Genomic DNA, 25,900 nt, shown 5'->3' with positions numbered 1-25,900 from the left:
CTTTAAACTAGTAAGCTGGGTGGAAGGATCTGGTGAAAATAACATATGTCTGAAGATAAAAGAAATAGGAGATGAGAGTAAAGGTCAGACCAAGGTAAGGAACAAGGGTAACATAAATAGTCAGGGAACAAATACAGTTGAAGAACATAAGCACAAAATGACTGTTAAAAATAAAGTCAGGGAAAGAGCTATTAAAAACAAATTAAATTGCCTATGTAGCAATGTGCACAGCATCCAAAACAAAACAGGGGAACTGGAGGCAATAATTCGAAGCGAGGAGCCAGATATAGTAGGGATAACTGAAATACGGCTACATAAAGAACAGGACTGGCAGTTAAATATTGCAGGATATAATGTATTTAGAAAGGATAAGGAAGGAAGGGGTGGAGTAGCTGTGCTAATTAGAGACAACATAATGGCAATAGAAAGAAGGGACATAAGTAATATTAAGATAGAAACAGAATCCATATGGATTGAGATAAAGGATAAGAAAGGATCAATCACGTTAATAGACATATTCTACAACCACCTAATGGTGGAAGGCAAGTGGAGGAAGAAATATGTAGGCAAATCTATGAAATGAGTGAAAAACATCGACTAATAATCAAGGGAGATTTCAACTACCCCCAAATAAACTGGCATGATGAGGTAGGAAAAGGGGAAAGAGGAAAGAGTTTTTACAGTGTGTACATGGCTCCTTTCTTACCCAATATGTGAAAAGCCAAGATAGGAATCACTGCTGGATCTAGTAATGGGAATTCAAATGGAGCAGAAAAGAGAAGAAAGCATAGGGGAACATCTAGACAATAGTGATCATAACACAATAGGGTTTAAAATAATGATTGAGTAAGACGAAGACAAAGTAATAGATTGGGAAAAAACTAATTTTGAGGGAATAAGAATGGAACTAGGGAAGATAAATTGGAAAAAAAATGTTGACAGACAAAGAAACAGAACAGCAGTGGGAGATATTTAAAATGGTGATCAATAGAGTTCAGGAGAAATATATTCCCAAAAAAACAAGAACAAAGTAGCCAATAATGAATAACGAGCTAAGAGTAAAAGTGAAAATTAAAAAAGTCATATACTTGTACATAGACAATAAAGGAAAGGATGACAAAAGGGAAAACAAAGAGGTTAGGAAGGATATCAAAAAAACAATTAGTAAAGCAAAGAGGACCATCTCCAACAAGAGAAAATCTAACCACCTCCCCATAACATTCAACGGCATTACCATCGCCAAATCCCCCACCATCAACATCCTGGGGGTCACCATTGACCAGAAACTTAACTGGACCAGCCACATAAACACTGTGGCTACAAGAGCAGGTCAGAGACTGGGTATTCTGCGGCGAGTGACTCATCTCCTCACTCCCCAAAGCCTTTCCACCATCTACAAGGCACAAGTCAGGAGTGTGATAGAATACTCTCCACTTGCCTGGATGAGAGCAGCTCCAACAACACTCAAGAAGCTCGACACCATCCAGTACAAAGCAGCCTGCTTGATTGGCATCCCATCCACCACCCTAAACATTCACTCCCTCCACCACTGGCGCACCATGGCTGCAGTGTGTACCATCCAAAGGATGCACTGCAGCAACTCACCAAGGCTTCTTCGACAGCACCTCTCAAACCCACGACCTCTACCACCTAGAAGGACAAGAGCAGCAGGCACACGGGAACAACACCACCTGCACGTTCCCCTCCAAGTCACACACCATCCCGACTTGGAAATATATCGCTGTTCCTTCATCGTCGCTGGGTCAAAATCCTGGAACTCCCTACCTAACAGCATTGTGGGAGAATCTTCACCACACGGACTGCAGCGGTTCAAGAAAGCAGCTCACCACCACCTTCTCAAGGGCAATTAGGGATGGGCAATAAATGCTGGCCTTGTCAGCGACGCCCACATGCCATGAACAAATAAAAATAAAATTAAATTATCAAGGAATACAAAAAGAAATAGTAAAGTATTCTACAGACATATAAATAACAACAAAAATTGTCAGGATAGGGACAGGACAACTAAGTAATGCCCAAGATAAACTCACAGGCAATGACAGCAAAATGGCAGAAATATTGACTTTGCCTCAGTATTTATCAGGGAAACTTACAAGGTGGGTATGACATTAGAAGAGGAGATCAAAAAAAGTCTAACGACATTTCGGATAGAAAGAGGGGAGATAATTGATAAACTAATAAAAATTAGATCGGATAAAAACCCTGGTCAGGATGGATTGCATCCACGCATATTAAAATAAGTTAGGGAAGAGATAGCAGAATTACATATATCATAGTGAGAATCCCTACGTGGTCAGTTTTTAGTAAAATATTAAAATGCCTATGTGGCAAAGAAGCAGAATGCAAAATGGTTAGAAAGGGTTAATTAGTTAGTAACTGAGATTGATACAAGTGGCCTGGCCCTCCTGCTGGGCCATATGTTTGCTTAGTCAGCAGGCCTGCATTGTCTTATCAATGATAGGTCTTTGATGTGAGTCAAGGACTGGTCTGAATGTCTCCATGTTTATGGCAGATCAATATAGGGAACGAGCTTAGCCAAAGTTGAAAGACATTCCAGGTTGGGAGATAAGGAATAGAAGGAACAGGGAAGAACATTCCAAGTTGGAAAGTGAGGAAGTATCCCCTTTGATGTCTAATAGCAACATGGTCAGCACATGGATTGTCTATGATTGGCCGGAAATAATGTAACCCCGCATGGCAACCTGTGCCCGGCTTATGATTGGTGTTGACTCTTGTGTTAATGATGTTCCAACCTCTATGGATTTGTATAAAGGTATGAGTCTTTGTCTTTGTCTTGGTCTCCTTATTCTGTTAGAATCGTTCGGATTCTCTCAGGAATCTGAATTGAAGCTACAGACTAAGATCTGCTATTAAAGTTGTTTGAACTTTACGGTGTACTCGAATCAGTTCTTGCTGAACCAGACTGAGGGGAAAGAATCCGGTTCGTCAATAGTATCATATTAGGTACAGCACAAGAGGCCATTTAGCCCACCGTGCCTGTGCCAACTCTTTGAAAGAGCTACCCAATTAATCCAATTCCCCTGCTCTTTCATCACAGCCCTGTATTTTTTTTTTCTTTAAGCCAGCATGGATTTGTTAAAGGCAAATTGTGTTTAACTAACTTGATTGAGTTTTTTGATGAGGTAACAGAGAGGGTTGATGAGGGCAATGTGGTTGATGTGGCGCATGTGGACTTTCAGAAAGTGTCACATAATAGGCTTGTCAGCAAAATTGAAGCCCATGGAATAAAAGGGGCAGTGGCAGCATGGATACAAAATTGGCTAAGTGACAGGAAACAGAGAATAGCAGTGAACAGCTGTTTCTTGGACAGGAGGAAGGTGTACAGTGGTGTTCCCTAGGGGCCAGTACTAGGACCACTACATTATTTGATATATATTAATAACTTGGACTTGGGTGTACAGGGCACAATTTCAAAATTTGCAGATGACAAAAGACTTGAAAAGGTAGTAAACAGTGAGGAGGATAGTAATAGACTTCAGGAGGATAGGCAGGTGGAATGGGCGGAAACCTGGCAGATGAAATTTAACGCAGAGAAGTTCGAAGTGATACATTTTGGCAGGAAGAATGAGGAGAGGCAATATAAACTAAATGGTATAATTCTAAAGGGGGTGCAGGATCAAAGAGACCTGGGGATATATGTGCAAAAATCTTTGAAGGTGGCAGGACAGGTTGAGAAAGCGGTTAAAAAAGCATACAGGATCCTGGGCTTTAAAAATAGAGGCATAGAGTACAAAAGCAAGGAAGTTATGTTGAACCTTTATAAAACACTGGTTCAGCCATAGCTGGAGTATTGTGTCCAATTCTGGGCACCGCTGTTCAGGAAGGATTTGTGTACGTGCACCCCCAGGTCTCTGTTCCTGCACCCACTTTAAAATTGTACCATTTAGTTTATATTGCTTCTTCTCATTCCTCCTACCAAAATGTATCACTTCACAGTCCTCTGCATTAAATTTCATCTGCCATGCATCTGCTCATTTCACCAGCCTGTCTATGTCCTCCTTAAATCTGTTACTATCCTCCACATTGTTTATTACATTTCCGAGTTTCGTGTCATCAGCAAACTTTGAAATTATACCTTCTATACCCAAGTCCAAGTCATTAATGTACATTGTGAAGAGCAGTGGTCCTAATACTGACCACTGGGGAACACCAATGTATACTTCCCTATGGTCTGAAAAACAACTGTTCACCACTACTCTCTGCTTTCTGTCCCTTAGCCAATTTTGTATCCACTCTGCCACTGTCCCTTTAATCCCATGGGCTTTAATTTTGCTAACAAATCTATTATGCGGTACTTTATTAAATGCCTTTTGGAAGTCCATATACACAATATCAACCACATTATCCTCATCAACCCTCTCTGTTCTTTCATCAAATAGCTCAATCAAGTTAGTCAAACATGATTTTCCTTTAACAAATCCGTGCTGACTTTCATTTATTAGTCCATATTTTTTTTAGGTGTCAATTAATTTTGTCTTGGATTATTGTCTCTAAAAGTTTCCCCACCGCCGACGTTAGGCTGACTGGCCTGTAATTGTCGGGTTTATACCTCTTCTAAAAACTCATTAGAGAAAGTAATAATGCCAGAGGACTGCTGGGCTGCTGATGTGATTTTTATATTTAAAAACGGAGACAGAATAAGTCCAGGTAACTATAGACCAGTTAGCTTAACATTGGTAGTGGTCAAGATAATGGAATCTTTATTCGAAGATGTAATAGAAAATAGTCTAGAAACGAAAATATGATAATGAGCAGTCAGCACGGATTTCAGAAGGGAATGTCATGCTTGACCAAATTTATTGAATCCTGTGAAGAAGTAACAGAAAGAGTAGACAAGGGTAATGCAGTAGATGTGATATATTTGGATTTTCAAAAGGCCTTTGATAAGGTACTGCATTGTAGACTCATGTCTAGGGTCAGAGGATATGGAATTGGGCAAGCAGCAGAATGGATAGCAATCTGGCTACAAAACAGAAAACAGAGAGTAGGGATTAAGGGTATCTACTCAGACTGGCAAAAGATGGGAAGTGGTGTTCCACAGGGATCGGTGCTAGGACCACTGTTGTTCATAATTTACATCAATGATTTGGACTTGGGAATTTTAAGTACAATTTCAAAATTTGCGAACGACACGAAATTTCGGTGTATAGTTAGTACAATGGAAAAATGCGTTAAATGAAAGAAGACATTAATAAACTTGCAGAATGGGCAAGTAAGTGGCCAATGAATTTCAATATAGGTAAATGTATGGTTTTGCATTTTGCAGGAAGAATAAGGAAGCCACATATACTGCTTGGATAAAAAAGGGGAAAAAAATTGGAAAGGACCTATTTTCGGGCGCGGGTAGCATGATCCTCTCTTAATGGCCCCTGCGCAGGCAGGGTGACACTTTCATCAGGCCTGAGGACTTACCTTCAAGCAACATTGAAAATCAGTGTTGACACGAGGATTCAATGCAATTTGCACTTTCCACCAGCAAGGGAGCCCCAATCTCTTAAAGGGAGGATATCTCTTAAGATCTCTTAAAGTTAGCCGGTGCCTGTTATATGCTGAAAATTACAATCTGCTGTCTGTATGGAGTCTGAACGGAGATCAGACATCACAGACGTAATACACAGATGCAAGTCCCGCCCCGATGTTTACAAACTGATGAGTTATGTTAAAATATTGAATAAAGGTTGCACACTATTAAATCCCACATCCTCCAATCTGCACGTCAGACCGCACCAATCTGCCGATCTGAGTTCCTACCAGGCCTGTGAGAGAACGTGCACCAAAGTTCACTGATGATGCACTAGAGGCCTTGGTGCAAGAGGTGGACAGAAGGAGGGACATCCTATATCCACAGGGGGGCAAGAGGACCTCCAGACATATGGTCCCGAGACAGTGGGAGGCAGCGGGGGATGAAGTCAATGGTAGGCGCACAGCACCATGAACATGGATACAGTGCAGGAAGATGTTCAATGCTTTGACACAAGTGGTCAAGGTGAATGAGATCAACTTTCAAGTGGCATCTCCTACCAATTGCACCAGTAGCCGCATCTACTGCTCCACGCATTACACCCCCATCACCCACATACCAACAAACCAAGAAAAATAGGGTGGTAATGGTAGGGGACTTTAACTTTCCCAACATTGACTGGGACAGCCATAGCATTAGGGGCTTGGATGGAGAGAAATTTGTTGAGTGTATTCAGGAGGAATTTCTCATTCAGTATGTGGATGGCCTGACTAGAGAGGGGGCAAAACTTGACCTCCTCTTGGGAAATAAAGAAGGGCAGGTGACAGAAGTGTTAGTGAGGGATCACTTTGGGACCAGTGATCATAATTCCATTAGTTTTAAGATAGCTATGGAGAATGATAGGTCTGGCCCAAAAGTTAAAATTCTAAAGTGGGGAAAGGCCAATTTTGATGGTATTAGACAGGAACTTTCAGAAGTTGATTGGGAGAGTCTGTTGGCAGGCAAAGGGAGGTAAGTGGGAGGCTTTCAAAAGTGTGTTAACCAGGGTTCAGGGTAAGCACATTCCTTATAAAGTGAAGGGCAAGGCTGGTAGAAGTAGGGAACCTTGGATGACTCGGGAGATTGAGGCCCTAGTCAGAAAGAAGAAGGAGGCATATGACATGCATAGGCAGCTGGGATCAAGTGGATCCCTTGAAGAGTATAGAGATTGCCGGAGTAGAGTTAAGAGAGAAATCAGGAGGGCAAAAAGGGGACATGAGATTGCTTTGGCAGATAAGGCAAAGGAGAATACAAAGAGCTCCTACAAATACATAAAGGGCAAAAGAGTAACTAGGGAGAGAGTAGGGCCTCTTAAGGATCAACAAGGTCATCTATGTGCGGAACCACAAGAGATGGGTGTGATCCTAAATGAATATTTCGCATCGGTATTTACGGTTGAGAAAGGCATGGATAAAAGGGAACTTGGGGAAATAAATAGTGATGTCTTGAGGAGTGTACATATTACAGAGAGGGAGGTGCTGGAAGTCTTAACACGCATCAAGGTAGATAAATCTCCGGGACCTGATGAAATGTATCCCAGGACGTTATGGGAGGTTAGGGAGGAAATTGCGGGTCTCCTAGCAGAGATATTTGAATTATCGACAGCTACAGGTGAGGTGCCTGAAGATTGGAGGGTAGCAAATGTTGTGCCGTTGTTTAAGAAGGGCGACAGGGAAAAGCCTGGGAAGTACAGACCGGTGAGCCTGACATCTGTAGTGGGTAAGTTGTTAGAGGGTATTCTGAGAGACAGGATCTACAGGCATTTGGAGAGGCAGGGACTGATTCGGAACAGTCAGCATGGTTTTGTGAGTGGAAAATCATGTCTCACGAATTTGATTGAGTTTTTTGAAAGGGTAACCAAGAAGATAGATGAGGGCTGTGCAGTAGACGTGGTCTACATGGACTTTAGCAAAGCCTTTAACAAGGTACCGCATGGCAGGTTGTTACATAAGGTTAAATCTCACGGGATCCAAGGTGAGGTAGCCAATTGGATACAAAATTGGATTGACGACAGAAGACAGAGGGTGGTTGTGGAGGGTTGTTTTTCGGACTGGAGGCCTGTGACCAGCGGTGTGCCTCAGGGATCGGTGCTGGGTCCGCTGTTATTTGTTATTTATATTAATGATTTGGATGAGAACTTAGGAGGCATGGTTAGTAAGTTTGCAGATGACACCAAGATTGGTGGCATTGTGGACAGTGAAGAAGGTTATCTAGGATTGCAATGGGATCTTGATAAATTGGGCCAGTGGGCCGATGAATGGCAGATGGAGTTTAATTTAGATAAATGTGAGGTGATGCATTTTGGTAGATCGAATCGGGCCAGGACCTACTCCGTTAATGGTAGGGCGTTGGGGAGAGTTATAGAACAAAGAGATCTAGGAGTACAGGTTCATAGCTCCTTGAAAGTGGAGTCACAGGTGGATAGGGTGGTGAAGAAGGCATTCAGCATGCTTGGTTTCATTGGTCAGAACATTGAATACAGGAGTTGGGATGTCTTGTTGAAGTTGTACAAGACATTAGTAAGGCCACACTTGGAATACTGTGTACAGTTCTGGTCACCCTACTATAGAAAGGATATTATTAAACTAGAAAGAGTGCAGAAAAGATTTACTAGGATGCTACCGGGACTTGATGGTTTGACTTATAGGGAGAGGTTGGATAGACTGAGACCTTTTTCCCTGGAGAGTAGGAGGTTTAGGGGTGATCTTATAGAAGTCTATAAAATAATGAGGGGCATTGATAAGGTAGATAGTCAAAATCTTTTCCCAAAGGTAGGGGAGTCTATAACGAGGGGGCATAGATTTAAGGTGAGAGGGGAGAGATACAAAAGGGTCCAGAGGGGCAATTTTTTCACTCAAAGGGTGGTGAGTGTCTGGAATGAGCTGCCAGAGGCAGTAGTAGAGGCGGGTACAATTTTGTCTTTTAAAAAGCATTTGGACAGTTACATGGGTAAGATGGGTATAGAGGGATATGGGCCAAGTGCAGGCAATTGGGACTAGCTGAGTGGTATAAACTGGGCGACATGGACATGTTGGGCCGAAGGGCCTGTTTCCATGTTGTAAACTTCTATGATTCTATGATTCTATGAAACTCTTTAAATCAGTACTCAACTCTTCGATTCAGATGTTTCCTCTCACCGTTACACATTACCACTGTTACAAGCTGCACACCCACAACTCACAGGCCACACACACTGGCAGCTATTCAACCATGACAGACACATACAAGCCCTGCTTTCCTGCAGGAGAAGGTGGCGCATAACAGGCAGCAGCAAGTGGCAGTGGCATTTAGCTCCTTGATGCTGTTCCGCCATTCAATGAGATCATGGTTGACCTGTGACCTAACTCCATTTACCCGTCTTAGCCCCATATCCCTTAATACCCTTGGTTCACAGAAATCTATCAATCTCAGATTTAGAATTCACAATTGAGCAAGCATCAACTGCTGTTTGCCGAAGAGCGTTCAAAACGTCTCCCACCCTTTGCGTGTAGCAACGTTTTCTAACTTCACTCCTGCACGTCCTGGCTCTAAATGCAAGGCTATGTCTGTGCATCCCAGTATTCAAGTACCTCCGAGACCTCCAAAAACAGTTACAAATGTATCAGCAGCCAGAAGCAATAATCCAGCCACTAACCTGTAAATCCTGCATGTTCCCTTTAAATAGCGCTGGTGGGGATCCTCCAGGCACTCGAAGACATGTTCAGATGGTCCTGGTTAAGACTGTGTGTTAAGTTTAGCGATAAGTTCCAAAATGGTGTCTAACACTTTAAATCAGCATTGCACACTGATTGTACCCATTTCTTCCTTACTTTACATGCAACCAGCGTTTGGTATTTGCGGATGCACTAATACCTATACCAAGATGGCGTCTGGCGCACATCATGCTGGAAATGTGCGTGCACAGACAAAACGCTACCTTGGTACTTCGGGACGCCGTGTAGTGCTGAAACATGGGTGTTACATGGCCCAATTTCTTGCTCAAAGAGTCTAAATAGTGTAGAGGAGAAAAGGGATCTCAGGGTACACATGTACAAATCACTAAAAGTAATGACACAGGTTAGTAAGGCCATAAAAAAAGGCAAACAAAACAGTGGGGTTTCTAGAGGGATAGAATTGAAAAGCAGCGAAGTTATGTTAAACTTATATAGAACCTTGGTTAGACCACACTTGGAGTACTGTGCACAGTTTTAGTCTGCATGTCATAAAAAAGGATATAGAGGCATTGGAGAAGGAGCAAAATTGATTCACAAGGATGATACCCGAGAGGATATCCTTGTCAGGAAAGCTTCCACAAACCCCAAAATTCCAGCAGCGAACCCAATGAGACAATCAACGATCCGGAACAGCAGACAGAGGGATCCACGGTACAGCAACCGAAGAGGAAAGAGTCAAACTGGACTCCTCCGGAGGGTCGCTGCCCTCAGCTTGACATGTATGCTCAAGCTGTCAGGAAATGCATCAATGCCAGATTCATCAGCCGCACTCAGAAGACAGTCCAGAATGTCACCCGAGCACAACGCAACGCCATCAACGCTCTCAAGACCAACCGCAACATCGTCATCAAACCAGCGGACAAAGGAGGAGCCACAGTCGTACAGAACAGAACGGACTATTGCAAAGAAGCATACCGACAACTGGACAACCAGGAACACTACAGACAGTTACCCGCAGATCCGACCAAAGAACACACCCACCAGCTCAACAAACTGATTAAGACCTTCGATCCAGACCTTCAAAGCATCCTACGCGCTCTCATCCCACATTCTCCCCGCGTGGGAGACTTCTACTGCCTCCCAAAGATACACAAAGCCAACACACCCGGACGTCCTATCGTATCAGGCAACGGAACCCTGTGTGAGAACCTCTCTGGATACATCGAGGGCATCCTGAAACCCATCGTACAGGGAACCCCCAGCTTCTGTCGCGACACTACAGACTTCCTACAAAAACTCAGTACCCACGGACCAGTTGAACCAGGAACACTTCTCACCACGATGGACGTCTCGGCACTCTACACCAGTATCCCCCACGATGACGGCATCGCTGCGACAGCATCAATACTCAACACCAACAACAGCCAATCTCCAGACGCCATTCTACAACTCATCCGCTTCATCCTGGATCACAATGTCTTCACCTTCGATAACCAGTTCTTTACCCAAACACACGGAACAGCCATGGGGACCAAATTCGCACCCCAATATGCCAACATTTTCATGCACAAGTTCGAGCACGACTTCTTCACTGCACAGGACCTCCAACCAACACTATACACCAGATACATCGACGACATTTTCTTTCTATGGACCCACGGTGAGGAATCACTAAAGAGACTACACGATAACATCAACAAGTTCCATCCCACCATCAAACTCACCATGGACTACTCCTCAGAATCGGTTTCTTTCTTGGACACACAAATCTCCATCAAAGACGGGCACCTCAGCACCTCACTCTACCGGAAGCCCACGGACAACCTCACGATGCTCCACTTTTCCAGCTTCCACCCTAACCACGTCAAAGAGGCCATCCCCTATGGACAGGCCCTGCGAATACACAGGGTCTGCTCAGACGAGGAGGAATGCGATGGACATCTACAGACGCTGAAAGACACCCTAGTAAGAACGGGATATGACGCTCGACTCATCGATCGACAGTTCCGACGGGCCACAGCGAAAAATCGCATAGACCTCCTCAGAAGACTAACACGGGATGCAACCAACAGAGCACCCTTCATCGTCCAGTACTTCCTCGGAGCGGAGAAACTACGCCATGTTCTCCGCAGCCTTCAACATGTCATCAATGAGGACAAACACCTCGCTATGGCCATCCCCACACCTCCACTACTCGCCTTTAAACAGCCACCCAACCTCAAACAGACCATCGTTCGCAGCAAATTACCCAGCTTTCAGGAGAACAGCGTCCACGACACCACACAACCCTGCCACGGTAACCTCTGCAAGACATGCCAGATCATCGACACAGATACCACCATCACACGAGAGGACACCACCCACCAGGTGCATGGTTCATACTCCTGTGACTCGGCCAACGTTGTCTACCTCATACGTTGCAGGAAAGGATGCCCCGGAGCATGGTACATTGACGAGACCATGCAGACGCTGCGACAACGGATGAACGGACACCGCGCAACAATCGCCAAACAGGAGGGTTCCCTCCCAGTCGGGGAACACTTCAGCAGTCAAGGACATTCAGACACCGACCTTCGGGTAAGCATACTCCAAGGCGGCCTTCGAGACACTCGACAACGCAAAATCGTCGAGCAGAAATTGATAGCCAAGTTCCGCACCCATGAGGACGGCCTCAACCGGGATCTTGGGTTCATGTCACGCTACACGTTACCCCACCAGCGAACAAATGTTATCTGTTTTTAATATAACGGGTCAATTGCTGTCTTTTCCTACCGGATGTTTCTGCCTCTCTTGCTCTGTTTTTTTAATTGGCATCTCCACATCATCTGTTTTTTTAGTTCTGGCCATTTGTATATTCGGTGGCCCTGTGGGTAACACCTATCTGTCTGAACACTTTGGTTGCCTTGGCAACGGGCAGTTGAAAAGACTATCTGTTATCACCAGGCATTGTTCTGTGATTTATAGGTTCGAGGATTTCATTTCCACATTCACCTGAGGAAGGAGGAAGCCTCCGAAAGCTTGTGGATTTTAGAATAAAACTGTTGGACTATAACTTGGTGTTGTAAAATTGTTTACACTTATCAGGAAAGACTAAACAGGCTGGTGCTCTTTTCTCCAGAGGGGTGACCTGATAGTGGTCTTAGAATCGTTACAGCCCATCGAGCCCGTGCCAGCTCTTTGTAAGAGCAATCCAGTTAGTCCCATTCCCCCGCTTGTTTTCCGTAGCCCTGCAAGTTTTTTCCATTCAAATATTTATCCTATTCCTCTTTGAAAGCCATGATTGAATCTGCATCCACCACCCTTTCAGGCAGTGCATTCCAGATCATAACTACTCGCTGAGTAAAAAAGCTTTTCCTTATGTCCCCTTTGGTTCTTTTGCCAATCACCTTAAATCTGCGTACTCTGGTTCTCGACTCTCCGCCAATGGGAACTGTTTCTCTTTATTTACTTTATGTAAACCCGTCATGATTTTGAACACTTCTATTAAATCGCCTCTCAACTTCTCTGCTGTGAATAATGGGATAATCTCTGAAAGCTTGTGATTTTAAAATAAATTTGTTGGACTATAACCTGGTGTTGTAAGATTCCTTACATTTGTCCACCCCAGTCCATCACCGGCATCTCCACATCATCTCTGCTGTGAGGAGAACAACCCCAGCTTCTCCAGTCTATCCATGTAACTGAAGTCCCTCATCCCTGGAACCATTCCAGTAAATCTTTTCTGCATCGTCTCTAAGGCCTTCACATCCTTCCTAAAGTGCGGTGCCCAGAATTGGACATAATACTCCAGTTGTGACCGAACCAGTGTTTTATAAAGGTTCAACATAACTTCCTTGCTTTTGCACTCTATGCCTCTATTTATAAAGCCCAGGATCCCATATGCTTTTTTAACCGCTTTCTCACTTGCCCTGCCACCTTCAAAGATTTATGCACATTTACCCCCAGGTCTATCTGTTCCTGCACCCCCTTTAGAATTGTACCGTTTAATTCTTATTGCCTCTCCTTGTTCTTCCTATCAAAATGTATCACTTCGCACTTCTCTGCATTAAATTTCATCTGCCAGGTGTCAGCCCATTCCACCAGCTGGTCTGTGTCCTCCTGAAGTCTATCACTATCCTCCTCACTGTTTACCACACTCTCAAGTTTTGTGTCATCTGCAAATTTTGAAATTGTGCCCTGTAAACCCATTCATTTATATATATCAATATATATATAAAGTCATTAATATCTATCAGGAGGATAATGAAAGGGTTTGATAGGGTAGATGTTTCCACTTGTGGGGAAGTCCAAACCAAGAGCTGATCGATATAAGATAGTTACTAATAAATCCAATAGGGAATTGAGGAGAAACTTCTTTACCGAAAGAGTGGTAAGAATGTGGACTGCACTACCACAAGGAGTAGTTAAGGCAAATAACATAGATGCATTTAAGGGCAGCTAGATAAGCACACGAAGGAGAAAGAATAGAAGGCTATGCTGATAGGATTAGATGAAGTAGGGAGGGAGGAGGCTCGTGTGGCGCATAAATGCCGGCATAGACCAGTTGAGCCAAATGACCTGTTTCTGTGCTGTAGCCTCGATGTAATGTAAATTGAATTTCACTCCCTTATTGGGTAAATTTTCGCCTGGTGCAGACTTTGGGTGGCCTGCTGGATGGAGTGTGCCAATCAGCCACCCGATAGTCCCCGTAGGAAGCCCAGTCCGTTTTGAAGGCTGGACCACATTAACATTCAACCAGCAGGATGCGATTGGAAAATGAGCGCCTCGGGGCAACCTGCTGGCTACGTACTGCCACCGTAGTGGGCGGCCTGGACGGTAGATCCGTGGAGAAGGGGAGGCCCGATCTCGGAAGGGAGGTGGACCCGGAGCAGCAGTGGCCGAGTCTGGTTTTGTGGAGCTCAGAGGAGCATTCCGGCTCCTCCCAGCCCCACAAAAATACAGAACAACTTACATTTATGCTCCTTGTTGGCTGACCACCAGGTAATACAGGGCAGATGTACACTCCACCCAGTAAAGCCCTATAAAGGCAAACGAGACCCAATTTACATATTGAAAGTGACTGCTGCCTGACTCAGACGGGTCCTCCAGCTGCCCAGTAGTCAGCCTGGAGAAGAGGGGGTGATTGCAGCGGCCACAATGACGGCGGGATCAGGGCGGTAAGTCATTCCGCGCCATTTTTGGGGCAGTAACATTCTATTTCTACTGGACGGGAGGCCTCAAAACCTCCCCCTATTACATTAGCATTCTAATTTCACCACAACCAGTGTAAAACCAACATTTAAAACTTTAAAGGTAAAGTCTGGTGGTCCTTTGGTCCACTTTAAATGCACTTTAAAAATGTTTACCAACCTGGCAGCAGAAAGGGTATGCAGCCACAGTGCTCTTTTATATGCTTTGATTTACACTCTTGTAAACAGCCATAAGTTGTATAAGTGGCATGATATTCCAACTGTATGTTGGGATTACATTCTCCCCATGGATACTCCTGGTTTATAGTCTGCAAGAAAAGAAACATGACAACTGAAACATTTTTCCAATCATAAATTTTGATCCAAGATACACATATTCAGTTGCAACTCTGTGTATATATATAATTAAAAATATTACAGCTACCGAATCGAGCAGAAAAGAAAACGGACTTCAAAACTATAGTGATGGTATCAAGGTGGTATTGCTAAATTAGCTAGAAGGTAGGGAAGCATGATTTTGCAATATCATATGCTGCTATAATAAAAGTGCTCATTCTTTTTCTGACGATATAAGACTTTAATGCTGAAGAGAAAGCCCAGGATCAAACTTGGTTTTTTGGCCAGTTCCATTTCTCACCATTGAAATTTAAGCAAAAATCTTGCATTGATCACTCGCCCTGACACAGCAGAGTTTCTAATCGGGGAAAGACAGCGGGGGAGAAATTCGAGTAGTGCCAGAAACTAGTCTGCGTGCCCCTTCACGTGAGGGAGAGGCACCAGTGAAATTGATGCTCGTGCCTCAATTGATTAGCATCTGCGAACTGCCAGCACTACTCAAGCTATTTATTGGCAGCTCACCGATTGGAGGAGGCAGGAAATCGGGCGTCAATGAAACCATTTAAAGGCAGCCTGCACCTCACAATGGGGAGGTACACTTAGAATCATAGAACCAAAGAATGGTTACAGCACAGAAGGAGGCCATTCGGCCCGTCGAGCCCGTGCCAGCTCTCTGCAAGAGCAATCTAGCTAGTCCCACTCCCCCCGCCCTTTCCCCGTAGCCCTGCAAATGTTTTCCCTTCAAGTACTTATCCAATTCCCTTTTGAAAGCCACGATTGAATCTCCCTCCACCATCCCCTCAGACAGTGCATTCCAGATCATAAACATTCACTGCGTAAAAAAGTTTTTCCTCATGTACCTTTTGGTACTTTTGTCAATCATCTTAAATCTATGACCTCTGGTTCTTGAACTTTCCGCCAATGGGAACAGTTTCTCTTTATGTACTCTGTCTAGACCCACCATAATTTTGAACACCTCTATCAAATCTCCGCTCAACCTTCTCTGCTTTAGGAACATAGGAACATAGGAACAGAAGTAGGCCATTCAGCCCCTCGTGCCTGCTCCGCCATTTGATAAGATCATGGCTGATCTGTGATCTAACTCCATATAACTGCCTTTGGCCCATATCCCTTAATACCTTTGGTTGCCAAAAAGCTATCTATCTCAGATTTAAATTTAGCAATTGAGCTAGTATCAATTGCCATTTGCGGAAGAGAGTTCCAAACTTCAACAACCCTTTGTGTGTAGAAATGTTTTCTAATCTCGCTCCTGAAAGGTCTGGCTCTAATTTTTAGACAGTGCCCCCTACTCCTAAAATCCCAACCAGCGGAAATAGTTTCTCTCTATCCACCCTATCTGTTCCCCTTAATATCTTATAAACTTCAATCAGATCACCCCTTAACCTTCGAACCTCCAGAGAATACAACCCCAATTTGTGTACTCTCTCCTCGTAACTCAACCCTTGAAGTCCGGGTATCATTCTAGTAAACCTACGCTGCACTCCCTCCAAGGCCAATATGTCCTTCCGAAGGTGCGATGCCCAGAACTGCTCACAGTACTCCAGGTGCGGTCTAACCAGGGTTTTGTATAGCTGCAGCATAACTTCTGCCCCCTTGTACTCTAGTCCTCTAGATATAAAGGCCAACATTCCATTTGCCTTCTTGATTATTTTCTGCACTTGTTCATGACACTTCAATGATCTATGTACCTGAACCCCTAAGTCCCTTTGGACATCCACTGTTTTTAACTTTTTACCATTTAGAAAGTACCCTGTTCTATCCTTTTTTGATCCAAAGTGGATGACCTCACATTTGTCTACACTGAATTCCATTTGCCACAATTTTGCCCATTCACCTAATCTATCAATATCACTTTGTAATTTTATGTTTCCATCTACACTGCTCACAATGGGGAAATGGCGGACATGTTGAACAATTACTTTGCATCAGTATTTACAGTCAAAAAAGAGGATAGCACGCCGGAAATCCCAAGAAAACTTATATTGAATCGGGGACAGGGACTCGATAAAATCAACATAAGTAAAGCAACAGTAATGAAGAAAATAATAGCACTAAAGAGTGACAAATCCCCAGGACCAGATGGTTTCCATCCCAGGGTTTTAAAGGAAGTAGGTGAGCACATTGCGGATGCCCTAACTATAATCTTTCAAAGTTCTCTAGATTCAGGAACTGTCCCTCAATTGGCAAACTTAGATATGAGACTTTCTATGCCTTCATCTAAGTCATTAATAAATATTGTGAATAACTGAGGCCCAAAGACAGATCCCTGCGGGACTCCACTAGTCACATCCTGCTAATGTGAGTACCTTCCCATTATCCCTACTCTCTGTCGCCTTTCACTCAGCCAACTTCCTAACCAAGTCCGTACTTTTCCCTCGATTCCATGGGCTTCTATCTTAGCTAACAGTCTCTTATGTGGGACCTTATCAAATGCCTTCTGGAAATCCATATAAATAGCATCCATTGACATTCCCCTGTCCACTACTCTAGTCACCACTTCAAAAAATTCAATCAGGTTTGTCAGGCACGACCTACCTTTCACAAATCAATGCTGGCTCTCCCTGATTAACTGAAAATTCTCGAGGTGTTCAGTCACCCTATCCTTAATTATAGACTCCAGCATTTTTCCCACAACAGATGTTAGGCTAACTGGTCTATAATTCCCTGGTTTCCCTCTCTCTCCTTTCTTAAAATGCGGAGTGATATGTGCAATTTTCCAATCTTGAGGGACAGTTCCTGAATCTAGAGAACTTTGAAAGATTATAGTTAGGGCATCCGCAATGTGCTCACCTACTTCCTTTAAAACCCTGGGATGGAAACCATCTGGTCCTGGGGATTTGTCACTCTTTAGTGCTATTATTTTCTTCATTACTGTTGCTTTACTTATGTTGATTTTATCGAGTCCCTGTCCCCGATTCAATATAAGTTTTCTTGGGATTTCCGGCGTGCTATCCTCTTTTTTGACTGTAAATACTGATGCAAAGTAATTGTTCAACATGTCCGCCATTTCCCCATTGTCAGTGACAATATCCCCACTTTCAGTTTTTAAGGGGCCAACACTGGTCCTGACCACCCTCTTTTTCCTAATATAACTATAAAAGTTCTTTGTGTTGTTTTTGATATCCCTTGCGAGTTTCTTTTCATACTCTCTTTTTGTAGCCCTTACTATCTGTTTTGTGACCCTTTGTTGATCTTTGTATCTTTCCCGTTCGTCAGGATCTGTGCCATTTTTTGCTTTTTTGTATGCCCTTTCTTTATGTCTTATACTGTCCCTTACCTCTTTAGTTGTCCATGGCTGTTTTTTTTGGCAAGTAGAGTTCTTGCCCCTCAGGGGTACAAACCGATTCTGTATCACATTAAATGTTTCTTTAAACATTTCCCACTGATCATCAGTCGTTTTACCCATTAACAGATTTGCCCAGTTTACTGTGGACAGTCTCTGTCTCATCCCATTGAAGTCGGCCTTGCCCAAGTCTAGAATCTTAGCAGCTGATTCACTTTTTTCCCTTTCAAACACTACATTGAACTCGATCATGTTATGATCACTATTGGATAGATGTTCACGCACAGTTAAGCCGTTAACTAAATCTGTTTCATTATTCATTCCTAAATCTGGTATGGCTTGCCCCCTTGTTGCCTCTCGGACACTGCTGTTGAAAACTATCCCGGACACACTCAAGAAATTCACTACCTTTCTGACAGTTGCTAGTCTGCTTTTCCCAATCTATGTGAAGGTTAAAGTCCCCCATTAAGATGACTATGCCTTTGTTACACGCTTGTCTAATCTCTGCATTTATACAATCTAGCACTTCAGAGCTGCTGCCAGGGGTCTGATGCACAACTCCCACTATAGTCTTAGATCCTTTCCTATTTCTCAATTCAACCCATAAGGTCTCTGTTGGCTGCTTACCTCTCGTTATATCCCCCTTTATCATTGAAGTGATTTCATCTCTAATCATCAAGGCTACTCCTCCCCCTCTTCCATTTTCCCTATCTCTCCTGTAGACCTTATAACCCGGTATATTTAGTTCCCAATCCTGACCATCCTGAAGCCATGTCTCAGTAATAGCTATCATGTCATAGCCTCCAATTTGAATTTGAACCTGTAGTTCATTTAATCTATTCCTTATACTTTAATGAGGACAACCCCAGCTTCTCCAGTCTATCCAGGTAACTGAAGTCCTTCATCCCTGGAATTATTCTACTAAATCTTTTCTGTGCCCTCTCCAAGGCCTTCACATCCTTCCTAAAAGTGCAATGTCCAGAATTGGACACTATACTCCAGTTGTGGTCAAACCAGAGTTTTTTGAAGGTTCATTATAACTTTCTTGCTTTTGATAATACCTAGGATCCCGTAGGCTTTTTTAACCACTTTCTCAACCTGCCCTGCCACCTTCAACGATTTGTGCACATATACCCCCAGGTCTCTCTGTTCCTGCACCCCCTTTAGAATTGTACCATTTATTTTATGTTGCCTCTCCTCATTCTTCCTGCCAAAATGTATCACTTCGCACTTCTCTGCATTAAATTTCATCTGCCAATTGTCGGTCCATTCCACCATCCTGTCTATGTCCTCTTGAAGTCTATTACTATCCTCCTCACTGCTCACTACACTTCCAAGTTTTGTGTCTTTTGCAAATTTTGAAATTGTGCCCTGTTCACCCAAGTCCAAGTCATTAATATATATCAAGAAAAGCAGTGCTCCTAGTACCAACCCCTGGGGAACACCGCTGTATACCTTCCTCCAGATTGAAAAAAAACGTTCACCACTACTCTCTTTTTCTTGTCACTTAGCCAATTTTGTATCCATGATGCCACTGCACCTTTTATTCCATGGGCTTCAACTTTGCTGACAAGCCTATTATATGGCACTTTATCAAACGTCTTTTGCAAGTCCACATACACCACATCAACCGTATTGCCCTCATCAACCCTCTCTGTTACCTCTTCAAAAAACTCAATCAAGTTAATTAAGCGTGATTTGCCTTTAACAAATCCGTGCTGGCTTTCCTTAATTAATCCACACTTGTCCAAGTGACTGTTAATTGTGTCCCAGATTATCATTTCTAAAAGTTTCCCCACCACTGAGGTTAAACTGACTAGCCTGTAGTTGCTGGGTTTATCCTTACACCCTTTTTTGAACAAGGGTGTAACCTTTGCAATTCTCCAGTCCTCTGGCACCACCCCCATATCTACGGATGTTTGGAAGATTGTGACCAGTACCTCCGCAATTTCCACCCTTCCCTTAGGATGCATCCCATCTGGACCTGGTAACTTATCTACTTTAAGTGCAGCCAGCCTTTCTAGTACCTCCTCTTTATGAATTTTGAACCCATCCTATATCTCAACTACCTCCACTTTGGCTGCTTTCATTTGAATTACAGTTGAACAGTGAAAATGGCAGGCAGAGGTGGTGCAGGAAGGCCCCCTAGATTATCAGATGCTTCTCTGGAGGTTTTGGTGGAGGAGGCGAGCTGGAGGAAGGAGTGGCTGTTCCATTCAGATGGTGGAAGGGTGCCCAGGTAAGTTGCCAAGCACCAGTGGGCAGAGCTGGCGGAGCAGATAAAGACCCAAAGCATAACATCCAGGATCTGGCTGCAATGCCGAAAAATTTTTATGATCTCATCAGAGCTGCTAATGTAAGAGCCCAACTAACATGACTCTCAGGGGGTGATTTTAGGAGGCAATTGCTGGTGCGTTGGGGGCACGGGGGCTACGAAAATTGCGGAAATCCCGTTCGGGTTCGGAAGCCGGCTCCAACCCGCTGACTTCTGAGTTTCCCAGGGATGCGTGCGTGCTGTGTGCGTGCAGGCGACCCGAAAACGGAAGTCCCGCCGGCAATTAAAGTCGGCAGGATGACAGTTCAAGAGTCAAATGTACCTCATTGAGGTTCTTAAGGCACTTTACCTGTGACAGAGTAAGTCATTAGAAAGATTTTCAACTTACCTGGGCGGCTTGCTCACGGCTTCTGATTCATGCCTGGTGAAACCAGACATGAAGGGCCAGATCAGGGAAAAAGAAACTAAATAAATTAAATTAAAAAACATGCAATGACGTTAAAACACTAAATGCACCTACCTTTGAAACCTGCTCCGATGTCCGATATCTCCCGCTCCAATATCCCCCTCTTCACCATCCTGATGTCCCCCCATGTCCCTCCGATGTCCCCCCGATCTTCCCCCGATGTCCTCCCGATCTTCCCCTCTCCTCCCCGATCTTCCCCTCTCCCCCCACGCCCCTGCCGGTCTTCCAGTCCAGCGCCGGATCTTCCTTATTTAGTTTCTTTTTCCCTGATCTGGCCCTTCATGTCTGGTTTCACCAGGCATGAATCAGAAGCCGTGAGCAAGCCGCCCAGGTAAGTTGAAAATCTTTCTAATGACTTACTCTGTCACAGGTAAAGTGCCTTAAGAACCTCAATGAGGTACATTTGACTCTTGAACTGTCATCCTGCCGACTTTAATTGCCGGCGGGACTTCCGTTTCCGGGTCGCCTGCACGCACACAGCACGCACGCATCCCTGGGAAACCCGGAGAGGATGTTAATTATAATCAATCAACGTGCGATCACGTGGGAAATGGTAAGTTTTGTTCATGCAGGTTTGCCACGCGCGCCTTTACCCCCGCGCCCCCCCCCCCCCCCCCCCCGCTGCCAACCCGCCACCATTGTAAAATCGAGCCCATGCTCTCTGCTTAGTCCACCTGAAGCCTCAGGACTCACAAGCCTTCCCTCCCCCACTTCCCATCACTCCTCCAATCACAGCAGTACACTTAACTGAACCTCCTTCTGCTGCTATTTACGCACTCTGAGCTCACTACTGTCCTCACAATTACACCCCTCACACACTCATACTTGTGCTATCTTTTATGCACTAGCAATACTATTCTACCCTAATAGAAACATCCTCACAACCTTTCACCAGGCCACACACTAACACACTCCCTTTCTTCTTACATTGAATTACATATAATTTTACAGCACAAAAACAGGCCATTCGGCCCAACAGACTAAGCTGAAGTTTATGCTCCACACAAGCCACCTCCCACCTTACTTAATTTCACCCAATCAACATATCCTTCTATTCCTTTCTCCCTCATGTACTTACCTAGCTCCCCCTTAAATGCATCCATGGTAATCACCACTCCATGCGGTAACGAGTTCCACATTCTCACCACTCTCTGAGTAAAGAAGTTTCTCCTGAGCAGATTATTGGATTTATTAATAACTATCTTATAGTTATGGCCCCGAAGTTTTAGCCTCTCTAAGTTTGTCTAGTTTATCAATTATCTCCCTCCTATCTACTTGTAGGAGAAGCTGGCACACAACAACAGTGAGTGGGCATGGACAGGAGGAGGGCCATTGTCCATCCATATCTTGTTCCTGTTAGAAAAGGCCACCATAGAAATTGTGGGCAGGAGACACGTCAGGAGTATTGCAATGAGCAAAGTTAGAGGATATGTTCCACAGGGTGTTTGGCCAACTTAATCTCTTTTACTCATCATTGAAATTTCTCTCACACATGCTCTGCATGATAAATGGTGCTGCTTTGAGCTGCCACTCACCTGTTTCTGCTATCCCTTGATACTAACTGCATACTCTTGTCCTTCTCTTCTTTTTCCAGGTCCAGCAGAAGTAGAGGGGCCAGTTGGAGCAGAGGAAGAGGAAGAAATCCCTCCTGAGCATGTGCCATCACTGAACCATACTTTTACAGGTACAAGCTCAGAAATTGGCACCCCTCCTCGCTTAGAGAGTCAGTTAGAAGGGTCTGCACTGGGAGATTCACCCAGCACAAGTGCCCAGGAACAAGGGCAGAGGGATAAGATGGCCCAGGAACCAGATTGCTAGAGGGTGAGCTCACAACCTGGCCCTGCTGCAGGAGGAACAGATGTTGGCTTCAAGGGTCCAGCCTTTAGAAGAAGACTGAGTGCACTGGACTGCCTGCCAGTGAGCTTGCACACAATGTTGGAGAATATGGAGTGCAGTTCCAACTGTGTAGTGTATACCAGAAGGGCATAGAATGTTGCAGTCAACTGTGGAGCATACGGTCAGCTCCATGGACACTGCAACACTGAAAAAGTGAGTGCAAACTAAATTGAAGTTCTCCCTCAGCCTTTCTTTCTATCTATCAACCACCAGACTCCAGCGCAAAATTCACCCAGCAACAAAAAGGTGCTCAAAAAACTATCACTAACATTCAGAAGACTGCAAAATTATATACTAGTCTATTATTCTCACAGTAATATGACATTAGTAACTAAACTGAAACCTGATTCATTCATTTTTAATCATTGTCAGAAAAAGCTCAAAGCATTATGAATTGATGTTTTCAGTTTGTTGGGGGAATTTTTTTTTCCCATTTACCTTCAATTGATGTATTGCAGCATGGACATGCATCCCAATTCCAACAGACAAGCCCATTGCCTCAACTTGTGGTGGTTCTTTAGGAGAATGGATGACAAAGTGAATCCCAGCATCAACAAAGCCAAGGGAAGGATTATCTGTCATCTCTGGCTACAAATGAATAAAAACATGAACAGCATTTGGTCTAATAATAACATTTCTGTTGAAGTGTGTATTATTTTGTAAAAATACCTTGCCTTAATGTTTTGAAATTTCAAAATATTATTATTACAAACATTGATGACTAAAACATTGATAAAAAGGGAGAAAATAGAATATGAAAGTAAACTAGCAAGAAATATAAGAACGGATTGTAGGAGCTTTAACAAGTATGTAAAAAGGAAGAGAGTAGCAAAAAGTAAACGCTGGTCCCTTAGAGGCTGAGACAGGAGAAATTATAACGGGGAATCAGGAAACGGCAGTTGTATTAAACAAATATTTTGTATCCACCTTCACAGTAGAAGACACAAAAAGCATACCAAAAATAATGGGGAAGCAAGGGGTAAATGAGAGTCAGGAACTTAAAACAATTAGGGGGAAAAGTTGGAGAAGGGCCCGTTCTGGGCGATGCGCTACCACCCCGCCCCCGACGGACCCTACACAGGCAGCACGTGAACTTCGTGCTGCCTGATACTTACCATGAAATCTCTGTGCAGCAAACGCAGCCCTCGCTGCTGAGAGGCTGCACGGAGAATGAGGAAGTTGGAAACGGGGCATGGACAGCACACGTCATCAGCAGCCTGCACTGCTTAAAGGTGCAGGCACATTTCCAATTGCAGATACACAGCCAAGTAGGAGAAGGGAGAATGGCATTGCAAGTAGCTGCACCAGCAAGAGAGCGGGCTCCAAGATTCTCAGGCGATGCTCTGGAAGCCCTGGCGTGGACCAAAGGAGGGCAGGCATGTACCCACAAGGTGGCCGGAGACCCTCTACACTACAGCTGCGTAGGCATTGGTAGGCTTTGGCACAGGAGGTGAATGCCAGGAGCATTGTACCATGCACGTGGGTGCAGTGCTGGAAGAAATTTAATCATTACTAGTAATCTGTCAGCTCGGGATCGTCCTCTACCTGGTTTGCGTCCAGTGTAGGAAAAGGGGTCTCGAGGTAGTAGTTAGAACGCAAAGGGTATGGAAGGACCAGTCTGCTTGGGTGGACGAAACACTCGCGTGAGTTCGGTGACGCATAACCTGCGAGTGATGACAGCCTGTTTCATTATTTTAATGAAGATGGTCCCTTCCATTTGTTGTTTTCAATAAGGATTGTTTTCGTTTTGGTGTTGTTTTGAATAAAGATTGTTCTCGTTGTATTTTCATTTTAATAAAGAATGTATAGTATGCGAAATACTGTTTCATCCCAAGTGGTGCAGGGGTATTTGGACCCCTCCGTGCTGGGATTGTTGTAATTCAACCTTGTTTTCTATCTGAATGCCTGCCATACACTGGGGCTCTCTCCAAGTAAGGGAATGTATGTGTCGAGGGATTAGCGATAGGTAAATAAAGGGGAGGGTTGTTTGCGACGGTCAGAAAATTTTGCTCACCTTGCATGGACACTTCAAGCAAGTTTAAGTATCCACAGTGGGGGAGTGAAGGGATTCGCAAAATTTCACATGTCCCCCCCCACCGCGAAGATTTATTGGAGTTATTAAAAAACCCTGGTGTGACTGTGTTTTAAAAAAATCCAGGGTCTTTCAAAATGGCTGCAGTCAGACACATGGCCAAGGGCCTGCAGCATTTGAAATTGGATTCTATGACAGCTTGGCAGGCTCCGTGTTTCAGACAGGTTTCTTTGAACAATGCAGTTGCATTCACGCCCTGAGGCAAGCCATCAACGTTGCCGACCGACACAATCAAAATTCGAGCAGGAATAATCCCAGGACTAAGGTAACCCATTAAGGAACATTCGGAACAATGGAAAGCAGTTATGGAACAGATCAGTACAGGTACCGGCCATTAATGTAAATGGGCCAAGATCGGGACCCCTTTTGTCTTACGTTTTCACACCCAAATCGGACAATGGAGCAAACTGATGAGGCGTGAAATTAACCCATTACCGGGAGGGTATAACTGGGGGCATCCCAGAACCTCTCTCTCTTTTTCTCTTCGCCTCGGCCCAGTGTCCTGCTTGCCTGCTAGCAACCAAGAAGGAAGGCCGTCCAGTAAACATCGCAACCACGTGTCAAAGGCAGCAGCAGGACATTATTTTTTTTCTGGCCGCCACAAGACAACCTAGCTAAATGTAAGAGTGGGAGTTAAAGGGGTATTGCTAAAATTGTGATTTTAGAATTTTCCCTCGATGTGTCCGTTTCTTCCACCCCGTTAAGTGTAAGACTGTATTGTATCCATAACGATTCCTTTTATTTTCTGTATAATACTGTTTACCTTGTAGTTTTGGTTTTCCTATTAATAAACATTGGTTTTCCTTGCACCAATCCACTGGTCTGTTCATCTGTCCTTATTACCGCTCGATAAGTCCTGAGCTCAGAATCAGGAAGGGGAAAGCAATTCGAAACCGCACAGCGGGCAGGGCAGCTCAGGAAAACATAACTGGCTGACCTACAATAAGCCCCTGAAACAAAACCCCTTACGCTGCATTTGCAGCTCAGACGGCTGTTATCGTGGCTCTGGGGACCACTGTGGAAGGGGGCTTCCAGGGCATCACAGCACTCCAGCAATCCGTTCTCCAGCTGATCACCAGGTTTGCTGGCCGCCACCGGGAGAGTAGCAGTGGCGCCATGGCAGTTGGACCTGCTGTCCTCTCTCAGG

At 44.2% G+C, this 25,900-nt stretch overlaps 1 protein-coding gene across 1 annotated transcript in view; it reads right to left on the bottom strand.

Moving 5' to 3' along the window:
- The window catches only part of LOC137321132 (acid-sensing ion channel 5-like), a 118,411-nt gene that overhangs the window by 66,742 nt on the left and 25,769 nt on the right, over positions 1 to 25,900 (bottom strand). Inside the window, exons 4-5 of the mRNA XM_067983399.1 lie at positions 23,100 to 23,249; positions 14,545 to 14,692 (exon numbers count right to left, since the gene is read on the bottom strand). Of these exons, the coding sequence (XP_067839500.1) occupies positions 14,545 to 14,692; positions 23,100 to 23,249 (298 nt within the window). The remainder of the gene's footprint in view (positions 1 to 14,544; positions 14,693 to 23,099; positions 23,250 to 25,900) is intronic.

Source organism: Heptranchias perlo, chromosome 1 (assembly GCF_035084215.1).
Source record: "Heptranchias perlo isolate sHepPer1 chromosome 1, sHepPer1.hap1, whole genome shotgun sequence".
In the NCBI taxonomy this organism is placed as follows: Eukaryota; Metazoa; Chordata; class Chondrichthyes; order Hexanchiformes; family Hexanchidae; genus Heptranchias; species Heptranchias perlo.
The sequence above is the reverse complement of the archived record's forward strand: the minus strand, read 5'-3'. Positions and strand labels throughout refer to the sequence as shown.